The following is a 23,838-nucleotide window of genomic DNA, read 5'->3' on the forward strand; positions in this document are numbered from 1 at the left end:
TTCCTTTTCTGAAATGCTGTTTTACTTCTACACCAGATGTAATGGGACATACACCTTCCAAAAGTTCCACTTTTGTCTCGTCAGTCCACATTCTACCAAAATTATTCATGTTCATCAAGACGTTTTTTGGCAAAACTGAGACAAGCCTTTATATTGTTATTGCTCTGCAGTGGTTTTTGTCTTGGAATTCTGCTATGCAGGCCACTTTTGCCCAATCGCTTTCTTTTGGTGAAGTTATGAACACTGACCTTAACTGAGGCAAGTGAGGCCTGTGGTTTTTTATGTTGTTCTTTCAATCATGGCATAATGTCTAGCTTTTGAGGTTCTTTTGGTCTACTTCATTTTGTCAGGCAGGTCCTATTTAAGTGATTTCTTGATTGAGAACAGGTGTGGCAGTAATCAGGCCTGGGTGTGGCTAGGGAATTTGAACTGAACTTTCCAAAGATGTGATAAACCACAGTTAATTTATGTTTTAAGGGGGCTATCACTTTTCACACAGTGCCCTGTAGGTTTGGATTTCTTTTTCTTTTAGTAGTAAATTTTGTCTTTACTTGTGTTATCTTTGTCTACAGTAATATTTAAATTGTTTGGTAATCTAAAACATTTAATTGTGACAGACATGCAAAAAAATAGGAAATCATGAAGCAGGCAAAAACTTTCACACAACTGTATATGCACATACATGTACATACACACACTTCACATACATACACATGTATACCAGTGCTTGTCACAAAATTAGAATATTATCAAAAAGTTAATTTATTTCAATTCTTTAATACAAAACATGAATCTCATATACTGTATTATATACAGTCATTACAAACAGTGATCTATTTGAAGTGTTTGTTTCCGTTAATGTTGATGATTATGGCTTACAGTCAATGAAAAGCCAAAAGTCATTATCTCAGTAAATTAGAATACTTTATAGCACCAGCTTGAAAAATGATTTTAAAATCCGAAATGTTGGCCTACTGAAACGTATGTTCAGTAAAGCCACTCAAGGCTTGGTCGGGGCTCCTTTTGCATCAATTACTGCATCAATGTTGCGTGGTATGGAGGCTATCAGCCTGTGGCACCGCTTAGGTGTTATAGAAGCCCAGGTTGCTTTGGTAGCAGCCTTCAGCTCGTCTGCATTGTTGGGTCTGCTGTCTCAAAGTGATACTGTTGCTTTTAAACCAGATATTGGTACTTTTGGCAGTGTGGACAGGTGCCAAGTATTGCTGGAGAATGACATTTCCATCTCCAAAAAGCTTGTCGGCAGAGGGAAGCATGAAGTGCTCTAATATTTCATGGTAGACGGTTGCACTGACTTTGGTCTGGATAAAACACAGTGGACCTACACCAGTAGATGACATGGCTCCCCAAACCATTGCTGATTGTGGAAATTTCACACTAGACCTCAAGCAGCTTGGATTGTGGCCTCTCCACTCTTCCTCCAGACTCTGGGACCTTGATTTCCAAATGAAAAGCAAAATTTACTTTAATCTGAAAACAACACCTTGGATCACTAAGCAACAGTCCAGTTCTCTTTCTCCTTGGCCCAGGTAAGACGCTTCTGGCGTTGTCTATTGGTCCATGAGTAGCTTGACACAAGGAATGCTACACCTGTAGCTCATGTCTTGGATACGTCTGTGTGTGGTGGCTCTTGAAGCAATGACTCTAGTAGCAGTCCACTCCTTGTGAATCTCCTACAAATTTTTTAATGGCCTTTTTCATAACAATCCTTTCAAGGCTGCGGTTATCCCGGTTGCTTGTGCACCTTTTTGTACCACACTTTTTCCTTCCTCTCAACATTTCATTAACATGCTTGGATACAGCACTGTATGAACAGCCAGCTTCTTTAGCAATGATCTTTTGTGGCTTACCCTCCTTGTGCAGTGCGTCAATGACTGACTTCTGGACATCTTTCAACTCAGCTGTCTTCCCCATGATTGTGGAGCCTACTAAAACAGACTAAAGGACCTTTTTAAGTGCTTAGGGAGCCTTTGCAGGTGTTTTTTGTTAATTATTCTAATTTACTGAGATAATGACTATTGAGTTTTAATTGGCTGTAAGCCATAATCATCAACATTAACAGAAGTAAACACTTGAAATAGGTCACTGTGTTTGTAATGGCTCTATATGATATGAGTTTCACTTTTTGTATTGAAGAACTGAAATAATTTTTTGATGATATTCTAATTTTGTGAGAATGGTCGAATTGGCAGGAGGCATTATGGGAGTGAAAATTCTCAAATGTTGCTTATTGTGATGGTGCTGAGAACGTAACATACTCTAAATGTATGTAATGTATCAGCCCTTATATTTCATTATGAAACAAAAGCGCGAGACAGTCCCTTGGATGACTTACTGATACAACATGTCTGCATATCCCTGTACAATGCACACAGATACACAAGAGCAGGAAACCTCATCTCTGTATGTGTTGTGTATAGGAAACATTATAACAGCTGGTCTTTACCCACCAGCTTAGAGAGAACTGAAAATTATAGCTATGGTCTGCAGAGGGAGAAAACTGGTGAAAAGTTCAGGATAGAAAATTGAGAGAAAAGTGTATACACCCAAGACGTGGTCTCTGTCTTATATATACTTCATCTTCACCCAGACACACACTGGCATCCTTACATGGGACCTATGACCTCGGCCATCCTGCATACCCATGGCACAGGACATTAAAGGAACACTACTTGACATAGTTAAGTCCTTGTGACCGTCTGAAGAACAAACACCACCATAAAGGACACCAGAGGGATTCTGTTTGCCTCATTGTATGGCTCCATCAGGAGCACATCTGTATCCCGTTTTTCAGGGATATTAACAGAAGATCCAAACAAAAGCCATCAAAGCACCGCTGTACGCAGTGTGTACGTAGCCTAAATCTCCCATTTTATTCTTATATAACGTGTATAATTGAACCCGCTTACAATTTACAATTCTGCATTAAAATGTAAAGCTCAGTATCGTCCTTTATTGGATTTAATTACTAAAGTTTGTGAAGCTCCACAGCTACTGTTCTACAGCCTACTTTCTTCTCATAGATGCCTTCCAAAAAGCGATAATAGCTACTGCTCATAAAAAAGCATTTCCAGCTGCCAGAGCAGCGTTGCCAACGATTTGTATGCTTAGCTATAGCACAAACTCACCCCATGCACCAGCACAGACAAGTAAGGAAACCATCTTTACGAGTATTCTAGAGTAGCCAGGCAATATTAATCTCATAAAACATGGTGGGCAGACATAAAAACCAGAACCACGTGCACATGTGGATCACATAAACAGTATATATATGTAAGCCAAAACTCTCAATGCATGGGTTTAATGCCTCTTTATAATAATGTGTGCTTGCCTCAACTCTTAGAAAATGGTGCCGGACACAGAAACCCGACTTTACTAGTGGTTTAACTTTTTTTTATAGTGGTTTAACTACAGGGTCTTACTGAAGTTGCAAAGAAGAAACTATATAACTGAAAGAGGCATTCTCTTCATAGATGTCTGTCATCTCTCCCACTCATTAGAACAGGAGGCTCCTGCTGAGGTGGCCACTGACCACTGGATTAGGGTTGAAAATGTTGTTTTTGCTTCCTGTCACTCATATGGATTTTGTTCTTTAAAGATAATTTTGGTTCTCTTCAGTATATACTATACTGAGTTAAAAATTAAAAAAAAATGTTAAAATAAAAAAAAGAATGAATTTAGAGGTGGCCGCTAGTGATGAGCGAGTATACTCGTTGCTCGGGTTTTCCCAAGCACGCTCGGGTGATCTCCGAGTATTTGTTATCTCCGAACACTAACTAACGAAAACTCGGAGATCACCCGAGCGTGCTCGGGAAAACCCGAGCAACGAGTATACTCGCTCATCACTAGTGGCCACACATCAGCAGAACTTTTCTTTTTCACCTCTTGGTCAATTTTTGAGATCTTGGGGCGTTGTTGTTCTTAAAAGGAACATGTCAGGACAATGTTACCAATATGGCTGGTGGTGTGATTGTATAAATCGGAGAGCAATAAATCAAGCTTTAAAACAATATGCAAAATAACCTGAAAGTGTATTGGGGGTGTCAATGCACTCAGAGTTACCAAGGACTAAACAGAGTTACACGCACCGTTGAGGAAATGCGCATTGGAAATCCTATAACAGTGACTGGGGGACCTTGCATGCATGGCTACATTTCTAGTTACAAAGGCCCCAGCACCAGTCGGAATGGAAAATTGGGGACTAGAGATGGGCGGACACCTGGATATTGGTTTCCAGCGTGTTCAATCGAAGAGTTACAAAACGTTTGGGTGTGGGTACCAGAACAGTACCCAGACCAGAACCTGGATCCCATTCAGTTAAATGGGGGCCCTAACATCCAATGATTGCCACGCTGTCATGTGCATGACAGCGTGGCAAACATTGCTTCTGGTCGGTGGTAAAATCATCACCGCCGGTCAGACAGCCGCAGTACCCAGCAGCTGTGGTCTGAGGAATAAAGTTTACCTCCAGTCGTTGATGTCGGCTGATTGGACTGCTGGTCTCATCAGCCAACACCTGCTGCCGCTAATAACATTGAGAGCAGGAGCCGCTGATGGGTGTATTCATCAACCAGCTCCAGCGCTGAAAATAAATAATTTAAAAAAAAACGGCTATGGTTTCCCTGTATTTTTAATAACCAGCCAGGCAAAACTCACAGCTGTGGGCTGCAAGCCTCAGCTGTCTGCTTCAGCAACGCTGGTCATCAAAAATAGAGGGGTCCCTACTCCGGTGGCAAGTGGGGTTCATTTTGTGGGGTTGATGTCACCTTTGTATTGTCTGGTGACATCAAGCCCACGGATTAGTAATGGAGAGGCATCTATAAGATTGTTTGGGTTCACTCATCGTTATGGGGACTCTGTTTTTTAGCTAGTTATAGATTTCAGACCATATTTCTTAAATTTTTATGGTATGCTCTCTGAGATGAGTAATATAGAAAGCACTGATTTAAGGCTTCACATTTTCCATAAAAACATGTAATTGTGGCTATTACCGCATTCATTTTTATGTAATGAAAATATTTTCCTTTCAGACTGGAATGGGACACTTACAAGTTACAAGTGAGGGTCTACGTCTAGAAGGGGAATCGGAGTTCCTATATCCATTGTATGCCAAAGAAATACGTTCTAGGCTGGTAGGTATTTAATGTATCACACGATGCAATCTGCATTGTAGTTTTTTGTTCATGAAAACTTTATGGACAGACATCACAAGCATTATCATCTATCTACATAATTCCTGTAAAAGTGAATAAAGAGTTGCTCACGCATGTGCACTGACATGGGGAGTTGTGACCAAGGTCACTGACTGGCAGGAAACAGTTCTGGAGCTACCCGTACTAGGACCAGGGACAACGGTCTCAGAAGTGACCGCACCGGGACCAGGAGATTGGATATAGGTACCGCTGATGCGGTTTCAGGATTAGGTTACCACCATCACAAAAACACTGACAAACGATACTATATTAATAGGAGCACACTATACGGTAATAAGTATAACAGACTAGGTACCGCAGGGGTCGGTATTGGGACCTGTTCTCTTCAACATATTCATTAATGATCTGGTAGAAGGTTTACACAGTAAAATATTGATATTTGCAGATGATACAAAACTATGTAAAGCAGTTAATACAAGAGAAGATAGTATTCTGCTACAGATGGATCTGGATAAGTTGGAAACTTGGGCTGAAAGGTGGCAGATGAGGTTTAACAATGATAAATGTAAGGTTATACACATGGGAAGAAGGAATCAATATCACCATTACACACTGAACGGGAAACCACTGGGTAAATCTGACAGGGAGAAGGACTTGGGGATCCTAGTTAATGATAAACTTACCTGGAGCAGCCAGTGCCAGGCAGCAGCTGCCAAGGCAAACAGGATCATGGGGTGCATTAAAAGAGGTCTGGATACACATGATGAGAGCATTATACTGCCTCTGTACAAATCCCTAGTTAGACCGCACATGGAGTACTGTGTCCAGTTTTGGGCACCGGTGCTCAGGAAGGATATAATGGAACTAGAGAGAGTACAAAGGAGGGCAACAAAGTTAATAAAGGGGATGGGAGAACTACAATACCCAGATAGATTAGCGAAATTAGGATTATTTAGTCTAGAAAAAAGACGACTGACTGGCGATCTAATAACCATGTATAAGTATATAAGGGGACAATACAAATATCTCGCTGAGGATCTGTTTATACCAAGGAAGGTGACGGGCACAAGGGGGCATTCTTTGCGTCTGGAGGAGAGAAGGTTTTTCCACCAACATAGAAGAGGATTCTTTACTGTTAGGGCAGTGAGAATCTGGAATTGCTTGCCTGAGGAGGTGGTGATGGCGAACTCAGTCGAGGGGTTCAAGAGAGGCCTGGATGTCTTCCTGGAGCAGAACAATATTGTATCATACAATTATTAGGTTCTGTAGAAGGATGTAGATCTGGGGATTTATTATGATGGAATATAGGAATATAGGCTGAACTGGATGGACAAATGTCTTTTTTCGGCCTTACTAACTATGTTACTATGTTACTATGTTAGGTACGGGGGACCTTACAACATACAGTTGCACACACCAACACCATTAAGTATAGGGATTGCTCAGGCACCTCCCTATAGGGGAGGGTGCCTTTTATACAAAATGCCTCCCAGCTTTTGGCTCTAAGACATCTTGCTTGTGAACACTTTAACTCCCACATGGAGGGAGCAGGGGAATCATGCACAGACGTAGGCGTACCTATACCTTTACGCACCCTCTTTTTCAAGTCCCGAGGACTCCTTTTAGGGAGATGGAGCCAGATTCTTCTTCCTGAATTCCCACAAACTCTCATCAGGACTACATTCTCTCCAAGCCGCTTGAAGAAAGGTTACATTTCCCACCTTCTTCTTGGTCAGGATGCCTCTCACCAGCTGGACATCCTCGGAGCAGAACGAAGCGGATTTGGAAATAGGGACCTTAACTTGCTGAGTCCATCTTAGTCTAGGAGAAAAAACCACTAGCAATAAGTTAATTAACTGTCACTATATGAGTTGTCGTAACCATGGACACCCAAGCTACTTCAATGCCCTGCATATGAAGAAAGAGACATACAGTAGTTAATCAGAACTAAACTACATATCTAACTGGAGATACAAATTAGGATAGGATCTTGGATATGGGAATACCCCCTTAATTATTATATAAAAAACAGATACAAAATTATTATATGCTAAACAGATTAAAAAAATGTACACGTGTATATTTGACATATCTAGTCCGCTTCCCCTTTTGACTTCATACATGCATCTTTTGGGCATATTGTTAATTAGTCTTCATGAGAAGTTTGCATTTTCTGCTCTGATTACATAACGATTTTATCTTTCCTAATTGGGGACTACTAGATCGCAGCCGTCATTTCTAGCAATGGATTAAATGTCTTTATTAAAAACTATTGCTGTTAATAGAGTTCTACTTTTTAACTAAATCCAATTTGATTGATTTGATTTATTTTCTGTTTATTCCTTTGTGGCATTTAATCTATTGTAATAAATGTCTTGTAGGAAACATTCATTTTATTTCGTTTTCGTTCACGGCGGTGTCCTCAATTATGTTCACAAATAATAGCAAACAACCGTGGCAATGAATTATTATATGAGCATTGATTTGGTGAAGTAATTGGGGGGTTTGTGAGTTCTACGTTCAGACCCAAACGTAGCAAGAATATTAGATGCAAGATATTAAATATAGTAATTGCATAAAACACATAGGCGGTCACAGATGAGTACCTGCCGATATAATTGTTGTATGAGGTTGTTCGTAGAACACTATGTAGAACGTATTGGGGGAGATTTATGGTGCCCTCTAGACATGGTTTCCGACATCAAAAAGTTGCAAAATTTGGTAATTGCTCAAAAGAAAAATTGGTCAGAAAAGTCAGATCCCACCGATCGGTCATTGATGGCATATCATATAGCTGTGTCTATTGGCTTGTTCCTTGATTGTCCAAAAGGATAACATTTCTGAAGCATATGTTCTTTGTACTCTTCGTTGTCTCGCTCCTCCTGGACATGCATGAATCAATTAAAGGGAACCTATGAGGTGATACATGTTGCCCAAACTGTGTCCACTGGCCTAAGTGCATATATAGGCAGAGACTTGTCAGTCAGTGGTAGCCGGCGGGGAAAACCCGCCTGTATGACTAGTCACCCATGTGGCTCAGTCCTGGCAACAATTATTAGGAGTATGTTTCTCTTTGAAATGTTGCAGTGTTTCCGAGTCCAACAAACCTGGCTGTGATCCTACAGCTAGTGGTTTGAGCAGCACGTATCACCCATCAGGTTGCCTTTAACTAATGGCTGTTATTAGAGATGAGCAAATAGATTCGCAGAACTCTGGTCCAGCAGCCACGTCAGTAGTCTATGGCCACCAGATGGGAGCCCTGCAAACCACCTCCTATCTGCCTGAATTCCCAGAGCCTTCTTAATTAGTAGGCCTTGTGCAAGGTCATACACGCATCACATTGCAAAGTTGACGTTACAAATCGGAAGAGGTGCCAGGGATTCCGGAAGGTTTCCACAGCTGACGTGGGCACTGGAACAGAGTGGTACAACTGATTGGCTCATCTATAGTTGTTACCATTTATTTTATCAATAATGGACACTGTCCAATTAGTAAAAACAGAGTCAGACCGTTAAGCCACGTTCACACTATCAGTATTTGCTCATCATTTCACATCAGTATTTGTAAGCCAAAACCAGGAGTTGGTGATAAATACAGGTGGTGACTTGTTTCTATTATACTTTTCCTCTAATTGTTCCACTCCTGATTTTAGCTTACGAATATTGATGTAAAATACTGACCAAATACCGAACGTGTGAACATGTCCTTAAGAACATACCCAGTCGACAAGTAGAATAATAACACCCAATTGTCAATCAATGTATTTCATACAAGCAACAGCAAATTTTATTTAATAGGAAAAATATCTATTTATTTACTAAAAAAACAAATCCAGAGAGCCAACAAGTCTACTCTAAAGGGAACCTATCACGAAACAAATAACTTTATTAATCTGCAGATATGGGGTTATTCGGCAAGTTAATAGAGTTCTGACACCGGGAGAGCCCCACTGCCGGGAGCAAATTAGCTTTATTCTTCCCAACAGTGTTCAGCGTTCAGTCATAGAGTGGCAGCGGTGCGGCTTCAGTCACCGCTCTGTGTATAGAGTCCCAGCACTGACTGACAGCTCATAAAGCGTCAGACATGGCTGTCAGTCAGTGTCGGTGGCATGATTGCAGCCTTCGCACACTATGCACAGAGCGGTGACTGACACCGTGCCGGCTCCACCCTATGACTGAACACTGAACACTATTGGGAAGAATTATAGATAATTTCGTCCTGGCGGTGGAGCTCTCAGTGAATCAGTGAATATGGGCATGAACTCTAATTTTCTATATTTCTTCTAACTAGATGTATCATTGCCTGTGCTTATAGGCAACCTGTCAGGTCACTGACTACTCCCATCCCCTACAGCATACCCACCAATTCCTTTATTCTAGTAAGGAGTTAGGTGTGACTCAGTTACTAACAGTGCAATCCTTCAAGAATGGACTTTTAGTCTGCAACTTCACTTATGCTAATGAGACAGGAATGGTCCGGTGCGACATCCCTTTCCCCGGGACTAGTCCTACATCTTCTAGTCATGCCTTCCTGCGTGCGTGATTGAAATAATACATAAAATACTCATTATGGAAGAACCATTATACAAGCTGTCAATCATATCCAGAGAGGCGTGATTAGAAGATCGGAAGTGAGACTAGAACTGGGCAAGAGGGCAGTCGTGCCTCATTAGCAGGATTAAAGGGAATCTGTCATCACCGGTCGACTAAGCCACTGCACGACCAGCTCCATCCTCGCCTAGTGTATCCTCACCCATCCCTTGTAGATTGTGAGCCCTCGCGGGCAGGGTCCTCTCTCCTCCTGTACCCAGTTGTGACTTGTGTTATGTCATTTTTCTATCATGTATTCCCCTCCTCACTTCTAAAGCGCCATGGAATAAATGGCGCTATTAAAAATAAATAATAATAATCAGGATTTCACCCCTCCAACTACTTATATGTGCAAGCAGCTCTTGCAATGACAGCTCTATCTATTCCTCTACCTAAAAGTTCATTCATATGTTACTGAGAAACAGCTGCTTGAATCGATATGCAAATGAGGCTTAGGTGCTTTTGTCCATAGAAGCACTTCCCAAGCCTCTGCTCCGCCAGCTCTGTTTTCCACCCTGCGCTGCCTCCTTCTGCTTGACTGATAGTTCCTATGCTGCGGGAAAAGAGATGGAGTGACAGAAGCTTGGGGAAAGCTTCAAGGATCAAAGGCACAAGACATTTGCATACCGTTATCAGCTCCGGCAATGGAGTACAGAGCCAGAGCCGCACCGCTCCGCACAATGTGCAGCGGCCATGACTGAGAACTGCAGCTCAGCTGCTAGTAATTCAATGTTGAAAACTTCTGATCACTGGGAATTCTATATGTCAGACCCCTAAAAATCTGATATTGATAAGCTATTCTAAGGAAAGGTAATCAATGTATAACCCTTTTAACTGGTAACTCCACTTACGACTTATGTAGGTTTCAGTGCTTTTCTGCACAGATGTCAGCAAGTTTTTACTATTTAATCTGAGGGCAGCATAATGTAAAGCAAGAGAAGCTGATTTCATGGATATGTCACTTACTAGTCTGTGTATTGTAGTTTCTGTGTTTTATCAGCAGGAGATTATCACTGCCAGACTAGGTCTCACGTGCTCAACAGTCCAGCTAATCTGTGTAACCCCGCCCACATCACTGATTGGAGGTTTTCTGACAATTCACAGTGTACACAGGAAGTTGCCAATCAGATGCGTGGGCGGGGTTATACACAGCAGAGTATTTTGAATACTGCTACAACAGATAAAAGATGGATTCTATCAAAACTACAACAAGCAGTCCAGTAAGTGACACATCATTGGAATCAGGATCTTTGGTCCTATATTCTGCTGCTCTCAAATTTCATAGCTGACAGATTCCCTTTAAAGCATGTAGCCATTATAACAGTGGGAAAAGGGGCATTTGTTCCTTTGCACCATTTATGCCCAAAAGCAGATGGTATATTTGTATAAAAATGTTTCTATTAGGTGTAACACGTGTCTTCTTTCCCCCAGGACAATTCTCTGCATTTGCATTCTTCTCACAATGTAACTGTAAATGCAAGAAACTCCGATGGGCAAATCACCGGCAGATTGACAGTGGGTAAGTCAGCAGCGGCACGTGAGAGCACATCGAGCAGCATGAAGCCGATCTGAATGCGTTATCACATCTCTATAAATGTGTTTGTGCAGCCTTACCATTAGTAATGGTCTCGGGATGATATTTATGAGTAGTCCATCCGTTTCTGTGAACAAAATATTGTTACGGTACCAAATAATAAGGACAGAAATTCAGAGTATCACAAATAAATAACTTATTCCTTCCCGGTATTCTTTAGGGTAATGTTCAATATATTTAGGCAGAAACCGAGGATTGATTAAATAGAACATTTTCATATTCACCAAATGACTGTGTATTAGTCACACAGCTACAGCAGATCATTAGAAGATGGAAGTATACTCCGTTATGCTACTTTAGATAAGAAATATTGGACAACTGAAGTACAGAAACATTAGGAGAGTGAACATTAAACCCCAAAAGACGACAGATGTGGAAGAAAACAAACATATTTACGACTATAAAATTAGCCTGAGTATGGAGCAGCTAAACGGGGGTCTGTCACAGCTTGTCTGTGCTCTATGTAGGCAGGGTATTGATTTTAATGGGAACTGTGCTTCATTTTACCTATGGGGGCGCTGCACAGGAATTGAACATTTGATGATGGATATCTTTACAGATTCCAACCGGGCGCAGTGGAAAGTGGACTAGTCCTATATGTCGGGTGACACAAGATACAGTAACCTAATATCTAATATATTATCATCCAGGATTTACTGTTGGTTAGAGTAGAACATGAACATTTCTGTATTATTCTTCATTTATTATGGACCTTGTGGATTCACTTCACACCAAGCTTTAGACTTCTATTACTTTTAGAGTATGTGCACACGTCAGGATTTCTTGCAGAAATTTCCTGAAGAAAACCGGAAATTTTCTGCAAGAAATCCGCAATGCAGCATCAATAGTGAAAGATAGAATGTCTAAAAATAAAAAAAATGCTTATACTCACCTGCAGACAGCCGATCTCCTCAGCGGCGTCCGTTCCTATAGATGGTGTGTGCAGGACCTTCGATGACGTCGCGGTCACGTGAGCGGTCACATGAGCGGTCACGCGACCAATCACAAGACTGCGACGTCATCACAGGTCCTTCACACACACCAGCTATAGGAACAGAAGTGGCAGCATGCACCGCTGAGAGGCGGGAGGACTCCGGGGCCATCGAAGGTGAGTATATCACTATTTTTTATTTTAATTCTTTTTTTTTACCAATTATATGGTGCCCAGTCCGTGGAGGAGAGTCTCCTCTCCTCCACCCTGGGTACCAACCGCACATAATCTGCTTACTTCCCGCATGGTGTGCACAGCCCCGTGCGGGAAGTAAGCAGATCAATGCACTCCTAGGTGTGCGGAATCCCCGCAATTCCGCAAATTTAATGAACATGTTGCTTTTTTTCCCGTGATGCGATTTTTTTCGCGGAAAAAAATGCAACATTTGCACAAGAAATGCGGAATACCCTGAAAATAATGGGAGGCATATGTTAGCATTTTTTTCACGTTTTTATCACGTTTTTATAGTGAAAAAACGCGAAAAAAACGCGAAAAATACTGAACGTGTGCACATGGCCTTAACGGTGAACCTAACACCATGAAAGTACCATCCAATCTGCAGACACAGTGTTATAGCGCAGGGGAAGCTGAGTAATTGATATATAGTTTTATGAGGAAAAATTCAGTATATCCTGTGTTTTCGTCATTTAATCCTCTGCTCTTTCTGGGATTTTCATTTTCAGTGGGCAGTCCTATCAGTGATTGACCATCCTCAGTCCAGTGGGTGGTCCTATCATTGACTGACCATCCTCAGTCCAGAGGGCGGTCCTATCAGTGATTGACCCTCTTCATTCAAGTGGGCGGTCCTATCAGTGATTGACCATCCTCAGTCCAGAGGGCGGTCCTATCAGTGATTGACCATCCTCAGTCCAGAGGGCGGTCCTATCAGTGATTGACCATCTTCAGTCCAGTGGGGAGTCCTATCAGTGATTGACCCTCTTCATTCAAGTGGGCGGTCCTATCAGTGATTGACCATCCTCAGTCCAGTGGGTTGTCCTATCAGTGATTGACCATCCTCAGTTCAGTGAGCAGTCCTATCAGTGATTGACCCTTCTCATTCCAGTAGGTGGTCCTATCAGTGATTAACCATCCTCAGTTCAGAGGGCAGTACTATCAGTATTTGACCATCTTCAGTCCAGTGGGCAGTCCTACCAGTGATTGATCATCCTCAGCCGAGTGGGCGGTCCTATCAGTGATCGACCATCCTCAGTCCAGTGGGTGGTCCTATCAGTGATTGACCCTCTTCATTCAAGTGGGTGGTCCAATCAGTGATTGACCATCCTGAGTTCAGTGAGCAGTCCTATCAGTGATTAACCATCCTCAGTCCAGAAGGCAGTACTATCAGTATTTGACCATCTTCAGTCCAGTGGGCAGTCCTACCAGTGATTGATCATCCTCAGCCGAGTGGGCGGTCCTATCAGTGATTAACGCTCTTCATTCCAGTGGATGCTATGCACGTTACATAAGTCTGGAATGGTGGTTGGAAAAAAGGTGAAGAATCCTCAACTTCAACATCTTTATACAAAGCGTTGGCTCGAGTTTGAAAAAAAAACTATGAAAAGTGGACAGTAGAAGATCAGAAACAGGTGATTTTGAGCAATGAGATGAAAGTCAATAGACTAGTCTCTGATGGGTGCAAATGGGACTGAATGAAACAAGGGTAAAAGGGGCTAATGGGCCAAGAAATTGAAGGAAGATTTAAATTCGGTGGAGGAAGCCTGATGATAATGGGTAATTTCACAGCCAAAGGCATTGGATATTTGACCATGATCGATGGTTGTCCCAATGTTGAGCTATATGTTAGAATCCCACAAGACAGGTTACTTAGTACACTTGAGTACTATGGGTATGAAAAGGATGACATAGTGTTCCAGCAGGACAATGACCCAAAATACATGTCGAGATTGGTGAAGAAATGGTTCAATGACAATGAAGTAGAGGTGTTGGATTGGTCCCCACAGTCCCCAGACCTCAACCCAATTGAACACTTGTGGGTAGAATTGAAGAAAAAGCTGAATACATATCCAAGTGAGTTGATTGCAAAGCACCAACTTTGGGAATGTGTAGAAGAGACTTGAGATCAGATTTCGGTCGAGACATGCTTGAATCTGACCGAGAGCAAAAAGGATTCAGGCAGTGTTGAAAACCAAAGGTGGATTTAGAAAATACTAACAAAATAATAAAAATTTAAATTTTTAGGAGCAAAACAGTAACATGCAGTGACATGACAAGAATCTGCATAACTAATCATACGCTAAATAGTTGCAAGTCAAATTTATGTATGAGATAGCCAAGATGATGGTCTATTAAAGGATGGTTGTCTCATGTTCGAAGAAGTAGTGGATGATGAGATCTGGAGCCTGAAAGTCAAAAGTTCAAGACATTGTTACCCTTTTGCTCATCAGTGTATAAAAAGACAGCTGTCAATCACTGTTAGAGAAAAAGGATTAAATGATGAAAACACAGGTTGTCTTTTTTCACAAAATTAACAACAATTAATAACATGGGGCCTACAGATTAGGCTGCACTTTCCTGATGACAGGTTTAACCTAATTTTGATCCCTTAGAAGGGGTTGTCTAGAAGACGACTTTTGCAAATGACTCACAGTGGTTTAAAAAAAAAGAAAGAAAGATCCTCACTTATCACCTGCACTCGTGTTCTAGTTCTTACCAGGTCCCTCCTCCTGGTCCCGTCTTGGAATGACAGGAAGTGAATTCTCATCCGATCAGTTACTGAGGCGGGTCTCTACTGTGATTGGCTGAGGAGATGTTTTCTATTCTTCTTTTGTGCTGAGAGACAATCAAGAAATGGAGACCTAAGGTCCTGAAAAGTGGCTGAATATTTGTAGTGGGGGATCAGTCTGTGGGAGAAACCCAAGCTTAAATTGACCTCATTTTTCTTTAAAGGGAGCCTGTCGGCAGTTATTTTTCCCCATCTGGGAGAAGTATAATGTAGAGATAGAGATCCTGACTCCAGCGATCTGTCACTTACTGGGCTGCTGGCTGCAGTTTTGATAAAATCACTTTTATCTGCTGTAGATCTAGCAGTTCTCTAAATGCTGAGCCCACACCACTAACTAGCAGCTTTCTGTGTGCACTGTGCAGAGGCAGAAATCTGTCAATTAATGGTGGGGGCAAAGTTATCCAGCGCTCATAAATATAGAGGACTCCATGTCAGCCGCTTTACTAGTCCTCCAATGATAAGCCCCTGCTGATAAAGCTTTGATTTTATCAAAATTACAGCATGCAGCCCAATAAGTTGCAATAAACTGCAATCAAGATCTATGTTCATATGGAGCGCCCCCACACCGCCGCAGGGCCGAGGGGTACCCGGAGCTGGGCCTCTGGGTCTCAGTCCTGGGGTTGTCACGGTGGCTAGACCCGGTCCGTGGCCCTGTCTGTCAGTGGGGGACGTCCGGTGCAGTAAGTGGTGTTGTAACGGTGCAGTTGTGGGGTGCAGGTCGCGGTAAATAACAAGGACACCAGGTTGCAGTCTCTTTACCTCTTTACTGGAGATCTCTGAGTCCTCAGTCCAGAATACGGTTCACCAGGCTGCGCAAGTCCGGCCGGTCCAATGGCACCTCCAGAGTTCACTTCACAGGTGGAAATCGGTGCCTTCCTTCTTAGCGCTATGTGTTGTAGTCCTCCCCTGCTGTGCTTACGGAAAGTACCCCACAACCGTTGTGTCTGTTTCTTAAGTTCCCTCACAACTCGATTAAATGATGTTCTTCTAATCTTCCGTCCCTTCCTGATGTTACAGTTAGAACGGCACCCGTTTGTCGGATAGGCCTGGAGTTCTTCCGGGACCCTAGAGACGCCCCTCTCCCGCAATTGCCTCCCAAGACTTCATAGGTGATATGTGTTAGACAGCCCGCCTTAAACTGACTGTCCTGCCGCTGTTTAGAGTATTGCTTGAAGCTGAATGTTATAATACTCCCTCGGCGTTCCGGTCACCGGTAGTGCGCCTCAGTAGGGTGTTGCTCCGGTCTTACAGCACGACCCCTACTGGAATTCTCCTATTGCTTGATCTTGTTTCTCACTCAGCACAATCTATCTCGCTTCTAGTCCTTTCTTGGGTCCCGCCGCTTCCCGGAGCTGGCGCGGACCCGTTACGTTCTTTTCAATGCCAAGCCTCTGTCAGGATCCCACCCCTGACAGAGACCCTACTGTCTCTTCCTCCACAACACCCTCTGCCACTAGGTGTTGCTTCGTCCAATCCAGTCAGCTTTCTCATCTAACTTCCTGCCTGACCCCCAGTTTACCCACTATGGTGGGGAGTGGCCTAATGAATAGAACCCTTAGCTCCCCCCGGAGGCCCGGCTGTGAAATGTATTGGTGTCTGTGATACCTGATCAGATGAACTCCTTCTGTGCCATCGGACGCACCATAGCTCCCCATAGTGGCGGAGCCACAGTACTGCAACGACCAGGACTCTGGGGCGCTGCACTCCCCCCTGGTTAAACACAGTACTCCGGGACTGGGAAGAAAACAACAATACAAGATTAGCAAAAAGACATACAATTTTTTGTTGAGTGCAAATAACAATATGTATACTTGAACAAGCTTCCCTTTATGGGAGGTGAGGACACTTGAACGTTACAAAACATGGTTAAATATTAAAACATTATAAATTACAGGCTATAAATAACTCCTGTTACCCAACCGGGTATTCTACTAAGTGCAGAAACTGCTGAATAACATTTTAACATTGCCCTTAAGGACATACACTCTGTATCCACCAAAGGCCTTCCTATAATCACATTATAAGGTAAGTTAACTTTTTCATTCTCCTTCTTTGAATCTGCAGGACCGCCTGTCCTATTGGCACCAGATCTACTGCCTCTCCTTTCTGCTACAGGACCGTCCCGTTCAGCCAGGACCTACTGCCTTTTCAACTGCTATACATAGTATAGGACATAACATACTTTCAGTTTTAGAAGCTTTGAGCCATCTACGTATGGCTCCTAGGAGGACTCACTACCTAACCCTTACGGGTTCACTTTCTGTCCTCTGTAACACATTACTAACTCTTTCTTAACTTTCTATGGAGGACTCAGGGTTTACCTTCTATCCCCATTTTCTTATCAACATTATCAACTTTCTTCTTAGATCATCAACCTTCATTAATACTTTCTTACTTCCGACTATGCAGGACATTCTGTCTACCCCTAGGGGCCTACTGCACCTTCCTTCTGTCTCTCAATCTTTCTTCTAAGGAACATTATCAACATTTCTTTACAGTTAACCAGTTGGATACATATAACTTTTACATGTAAGTATCATCATTTTCTCTTATCAAACATCATTGCTATCTATCAGTCCTAAAGCAATACCATTTCTTTAAGTGCAACACGTGAACATCCCCTTTAAGAGGGGACCAAGTCTTTAGGAGGTAGCATTTGTTCTCTAGCTACCAGTCCTTTCTCAGCAAAAGCTCCGGTATGGTATCTTCACAAAGAGTCTTTACGTAAAACCAGTAGGAAACACCCTTAAGAAGGTGTAAACTATTTACAAAGAAGAGTTTGTATCATGCACGGTCCATGATTACTGCAGTTCTTTCAACTTGTGCAAACTTGAGGAAAAATAAACAAACAAGAAGGATCCCGGGTCAGCAGAGGGATCCCTAGGAATTAACCCTGGACGGGTTTAGCAGCAAACAATCAGGAAACAAACAGTTAAACCAAGAACTATATACATTTTTAAAGCAGTCATGCTTACTCATTCTTCTGGGAGGAAGGTGGTTTCCTCCCGGGCCTCACCAGACCAACGGGTCGTCCGGCTGGTTCAAGGATCGGGTCCCGCCCCAACAGCGACAGGATTCCCCGCCGGGATGTTCTTTTTACCGAGGATCCGGCACGCCCCCACGGTGCATGGTAGGTCCGGGTCCCTCGCTGCTCCCCAGGACCAGGTTCTGTTGTCCTATCGGTGGGAGGTTTCTCTTTGGAAGTGGCAGCGGGGGCCTGAAGCACAACGCACCGCTGGACGCCCCGCGCCATCCAGCCCGCTTCGCTGGTTGCCCTCCTCCACCTGGTATAAGTGACGGCCTCACCCGGCTCCAGGTCACGATCAAATCTTCCACTGCAAGGCTCCACCTCTCCTCGGTCCACGTGGACTTGTAGCGGCTCCCCGATCTCCTGGATAACCCCGCGTCCGTACCGGGGGTTGAAGGAGACCACTACACCCCAGTGGGACAAGGGGGACTCCGCAACAGTGAGTAAGTCTACCTGGGGTACCGGTTGTGGCCAGGCTCGCCATGCAGCCATCAAGTGCCGCAGGTGTTCGGCCTCAGGCATGAGCTTCAAGCCTGGTGTCAGCGGCGCACTTCCAGCCGCGACCGGGTTTAGAGGATCAAGGGACATTGGAGACAAGCAGACCTCCGTGGGCTGGCCCAGCCGAGCAGTCACTCGAGCATCGGCCTCCAGGCGAGCAGCGATCCGCCGGGCCTCGGCTGCGGCCACGCACTCTTCCGATGGCGGCCTGGGGGGTCGGCCCATCGCTGGCTCCGTAAGGGTCAGCTCCCGCAGCGGCGGCGTATCCTGAGCCACACCGGGCTGTCCAGCCTCTCTCGGAGTTCGACCATCCCCATGCGGTGCTTCTGGTGTCGCCATCTTTATCTCCTCTCCAATGTCTTCTTCCCGCGGTCTCTTTCATGGGCGGCCCCGTCTCCATGGTCTCCACCCTCCAAACAGGATCAGGAGGCGAACCTCAGCTGTTGACGGACACGTCCGCAGGACACAGAAATACTTAGACTGGGCGGCCATTATCTTTCGCGCTCTCCAGCTTGTCTACGCCTACTCCACGCCCCTTCTCTTCTCCTGCGCTTCTCCTCAGTGCTGCAATGGCGGCGGTTCTGGCGCGAACTTTTGGCGGCAAGTGACAATCCGCAGTCTTTGCAATAAAGTACAGTCCAAGCACAATAAATCACAGTTCCAAGGCACACATGACCTGATTCTTCAGGCTTAAGTAGATCCTGTCCTTGACGCCAAGATTTGGAGCGCCCCCACACCGCCGCAGGGCCGAGGGGTACCCGGAGCCGGGCCTCTGGGTCTCAGTCCTGGGGTTGTCACGGTGGCTAGACCCGGTCCGTGGCCCTGTCTGTCAGTGGGGGACGTCCGGTGCAGTAAGTGGTGTTGTAACGATGCAGTTGTGGGGTGCAGGCCGCGGTAAATAACGAGGACACCAGGTTGCAGTCTCTTTACCTCTTTACTGGAGATCTCTGAGTCCTCAGTCCAGAATACGGTTCACCAGGCTGCGCAAGTCCGGCCGGTCCAATGGCACCTCCAGAGTTCACTTCACAGGTGGAAATCGGTGCCTTCCTTCTTAGCGCTATGTGTTGTAGTCCTCCCCTGCTGTGCTTACGGAAAGTACCCCACAACCATTGTGTCTGTTTCTTAAGTTCCCTCACAACTCGATTAAATGATGTTCTTCTAATCTTCAGTCCCTTCCTGATGTTACAGTTAGAACGGCACCCGTTTGTCGGATAGGCCTGGAGTTCTTCCGGGACCCTAGAGACGCCCCTCTCCCGCAATTGCCTCCCAAGACTTCATAGGTGATATGTGTTAGACAGGCCGCCTTAAACTGACTGTCCTGCCGCTGTTTAGAGTATTGCTTGAAGCTGAATGTTATAATACTCCCTCGGCGTTCCGGCCACCGGTAGTGCGCCTCAGTAGGGTGTTGCTCCGGTCTTACAGCACGACCCCTACTGGAATTCTCCTATTGCTTGATCTCGTTTCTCACTCAGCACAATCTATCTCGCTTCTAGTCCTTTCTTGGGTCCTGCCGCTTCCCGGAGCTGGCGCGGACCCGTTACGTTCTTTTCAATGCCAAGCCTCTGTCAGGATCCCACCCCTGACAGAGACCCTACTGTCTCTTCCTCCACAACACCCTCTGCCACTAGGTGTTGCTTCGTCCAATCCAGTCAGCTTTCTCATCTAACTTCCTGCCTGACCCCCAGTTTACCCACTATGGTGGGGAGTGGCCTAATGAATAGAACCCTTAGCTCCCCCCGGAGGCCCAGCTGTGAAATGTATTGGTGTCTGTGATACCTGATCAGATGAACTCCTTCTGTGCCATCGGACGCACCATAGCTCCCCATAGTGGCGGAGCCACAGTACTGCAACGACCAGGACTCTGGGGCGCTGCACATACACAGACTGTCTTAAAAAAAAAGTTGGTCCAAGAATAAAAACTTATCCCCAATCCTACAGTTGGACTTGCATCAATCCCAAATACCGAGCTTCATCTTGAATGCAGTTGCGATGCGCATTCTCGACCTTAGCTCCATTCATGGGCTATAGGACTGTCCGAGAACGGTGAGTACAAGACTTGACTATTTCTGGCCTCCAATAGACAACGAATGAAGCGGAGGTTGAACATGCGCTATTCAGGTCCCAGTCCGGGCCAATTCTAGCTTTTATACTGCCTAAGGGGGAAATTGTGCATAATTGGATATTCTCCTGATTACACACTGTTCTTGTCAGCGGACGGACCCAATCACCGGCTGCAGTGGCTATGGTACCACATCTGGTGCCGGCTGAATGCAGACAATGACGGCAGGTGCATATTGATTTTATTATTTTTTAACATGAAGGATATTGCTATGACTAAAGGTGTTGTGTACGCCAGAACCATGTAAGGTTTTATCCTCATGATGGATTCACCTGTCTTTAAATGAATTTCTAATAAAAAGATTAATTTATGGATGGAAGTGCCGGAAAATCCTTTTTTCTTATTCGGTTTGGTTCTTTGGTTGTGCTTCACCAGCAGGAATTGGTAACCATTTATTAACTTTCTTGTGTATCCTGAACATGATTGGCGTGATAGTGAGCTTCTTTATTTCTTGTGACTTCCGTAGGGGCTACTATGAACTTTGGAGGTCCATGTGATGTCTCTAGAGGCTCATATGATTTCAAAAGGGGCTAATGATCACATCGCTATTACATAGGCGTATAATAAACCCTGTTCTCAGAAATCACTGTATTGAGATGGACATACTGCCCACGTTGTTGAAATGTGTAATGTGTGTTATGACGTGCGTTATTGGTGACATTGTTGTGTTCTGTCAGACAATAGGGAGAGTTAGCGTTAATAGCTCAGACTAGCCCAGTATGGGAGGAGCTAAATTGAAGGGACAGTGACAGTTTCCTGTCAGGATGTGAGATAGGGCTGAGCAGGCAGTGAAAGCAGATCTAAGGTCTGGCTGGTCAGCAAATCCATGCGACGTGGGTGTCCCTGACATGAGTGGAGACCGAGATATCAGATAACGAGATCTGGAGAAGAGACGAGGAAAAGCGACAGAAAGACAGAGTGATGCACCGGGGACAGGACGGTCCTGGGACAAGACGCCTAAGCAGTTCAGCCCCAGGTTTGAAACTCAGAGAGGTAAGGGGCCAGGACAGAACAGGAAACATGAGACCAAGAGAATGTCCCGTGCGGGAGTTCCAAAGCATACGCAAGCAGAGAAGCTTAGCAACAGCTATAGTGGGAAACTTGCTCACCTAGGGGGGAAAAGTAGTTGGAACAGTAGGTTGAAGGCATGACTCTGACTTACTGGACTCTAGTACTGTGCTGGGTTGTGGTGCAGGTGGAGGAACTTGGGACAGAAACAAGTACGCTTGGAAGAAATAGAGAGACTATGTGAAGATGCTCCATGTTGTAAAAGAAATGTTTTTGTAGGTATGCACCCGCTATCTATTGTACATATTCCCCACCAAATTACTGTTCAGTAAAAAACTGTTTAATGTTGACCGGTGGTCTTCCTCATTACATTTTTCCACATCTGGTCCTGGCCAGCCAAAATCACTGGCATTATGTGGTCTGCAAGGTTGTAGCACCCCTCCTAGAAAAAGTCCACATACCCAGCCAGTACTCCCATCTTCTTGTAGCCTGACGGGGTGTGAAAAATGAATACCTCACCCACAGCTACCGCCCCGCGCCAGGTTATATCAACACCCTCTCCCCAACCACAAGATTCAAGTTTTGTACTGTCAATCAGAGGATGTGTTCTAAATATTCAGCATCAGGCACAGCATAACAGCTGGGATATATGGAATAATTAGTATTGGTCACTCACTTCCCAGCCCTCTCAGGAGGCATCGACAGTATGGGGCCCCTGTGCCAGCCAAGTGCCCCTCCTCATATACACATGCCCATTAAAGGGGTTGTCTGTTCCAAATCGATAAGTCTGCAGTCACTCTGTGTGACTGCAGACTTATGAATCCCTCGAGCTCACGCACTCTGTGCTGCAGGGATTCACCAGTTTCTGAACCTGGATCAGAGGGTATGTATGCATTATGCATACTCCTGACCAGTGGGGGCAGCCTAGCTTCCATACACTTGTATGAATTTAGGCCACACCCTCTAACTTGCCACCACACTGAATAGCCGCGTCAGTCTTGTTCACAATGTTCCTGGAGAAGGAGAACACAAAATAAGTATCATATATAGGGGTGATTCTATATAAGATAGTACCAAATATGTACAATATATACAATAAATACAAAACATATAAAGTATATACAAACATATTGTCAAGAGGATTGAGGATATGCTGAAAGGATGTACATATAGCATACAATAACAAAGTATTAGACACTTGTGGTAAGAAACATTAGGCTCTATGAAAGAGCATGTAGCTAATATATCATTGTACAGTCGTTAGAGAACCCAAGGCATAAAATGTCACAGCAGTGTGTACTGACACTGTGGAGCCAGGATTACCAGGAGCACATGTATTGCATATACTGTATATATTTTATGAACCAATTGAGTCTGTGATACTATATGATCCCAAAAAAAGAAGAGATCCATGACATGATAAAAGCTTCACAGTTTATTGAAAGACTATATAAAAAAGGGGGCAGTACCAGGAAGAAGCAAGTGAGACGAAACGCGCGTCGAGGCAGTGGGACACAACATACCTTCCATAATTGAACAGACCCACATTGGCAGTTAACCCCTAAAGTTCAGGTAAGACTCCTCATATATACAGTACTTTATTAAACTTTACAGGGGAACTAACAAGGTGCGAAATGTTAGTACAGTCTTTGTACCTGGGCAAAACCTTAATAAAATAGGTAGTTAAGATGTTTTGCTCTAGCATGGTACTATAATATATTTCCTATGGAGATTTACCCTCTTGGTCTACAAGAATTATGTAGGTTTTTGATGTTCCTTTAGAGGCATTCCTTGTTTTATATGATTTTGTCTTGAATTTGTATTTTTTTATTGTTTCCATGAAACTACATTTTACAAATATTACCTTTGCAAATATATTATCATTAAACTGTCCCACTATCTTGTATCTACTATGCAGACCTGTGCTTCTCCATGGAAACATCCTTACATTTGTCTTGTACATCTTCCTAAGATGCGTTTTGTATGTGAGCAGGAAGTTAGGGACAGATACTTGAGTTTATACCTGTGTAAGCATGGTGGACAATGGCTTTCCTACCTCTGAGGACATCAATCGTGTCATGTATTGTCATGTTTTGT

General features: G+C 44.0%; 1 protein-coding gene across 3 annotated transcripts in view; it reads left to right on the forward strand.

Moving 5' to 3' along the window:
- Positions 1–23,838, forward strand: part of SGCG (sarcoglycan gamma) — a 331,065-nt gene that overhangs the window by 224,919 nt on the left and 82,308 nt on the right. For all 3 annotated transcript variants that reach the window (XM_077298386.1, XM_077298387.1, XM_077298388.1), the window contains exons 3-4: positions 5,049–5,150; positions 11,192–11,279. In XM_077298386.1, coding sequence (XP_077154501.1) covers positions 5,049–5,150; positions 11,192–11,279 — 190 coding nt within the window. The remainder of the gene's footprint in view (positions 1–5,048; positions 5,151–11,191; positions 11,280–23,838) is intronic.

Source organism: Ranitomeya variabilis, chromosome 3 (assembly GCF_051348905.1).
Source record: "Ranitomeya variabilis isolate aRanVar5 chromosome 3, aRanVar5.hap1, whole genome shotgun sequence".
NCBI classification, from domain to species: Eukaryota; Metazoa; Chordata; class Amphibia; order Anura; family Dendrobatidae; genus Ranitomeya; species Ranitomeya variabilis.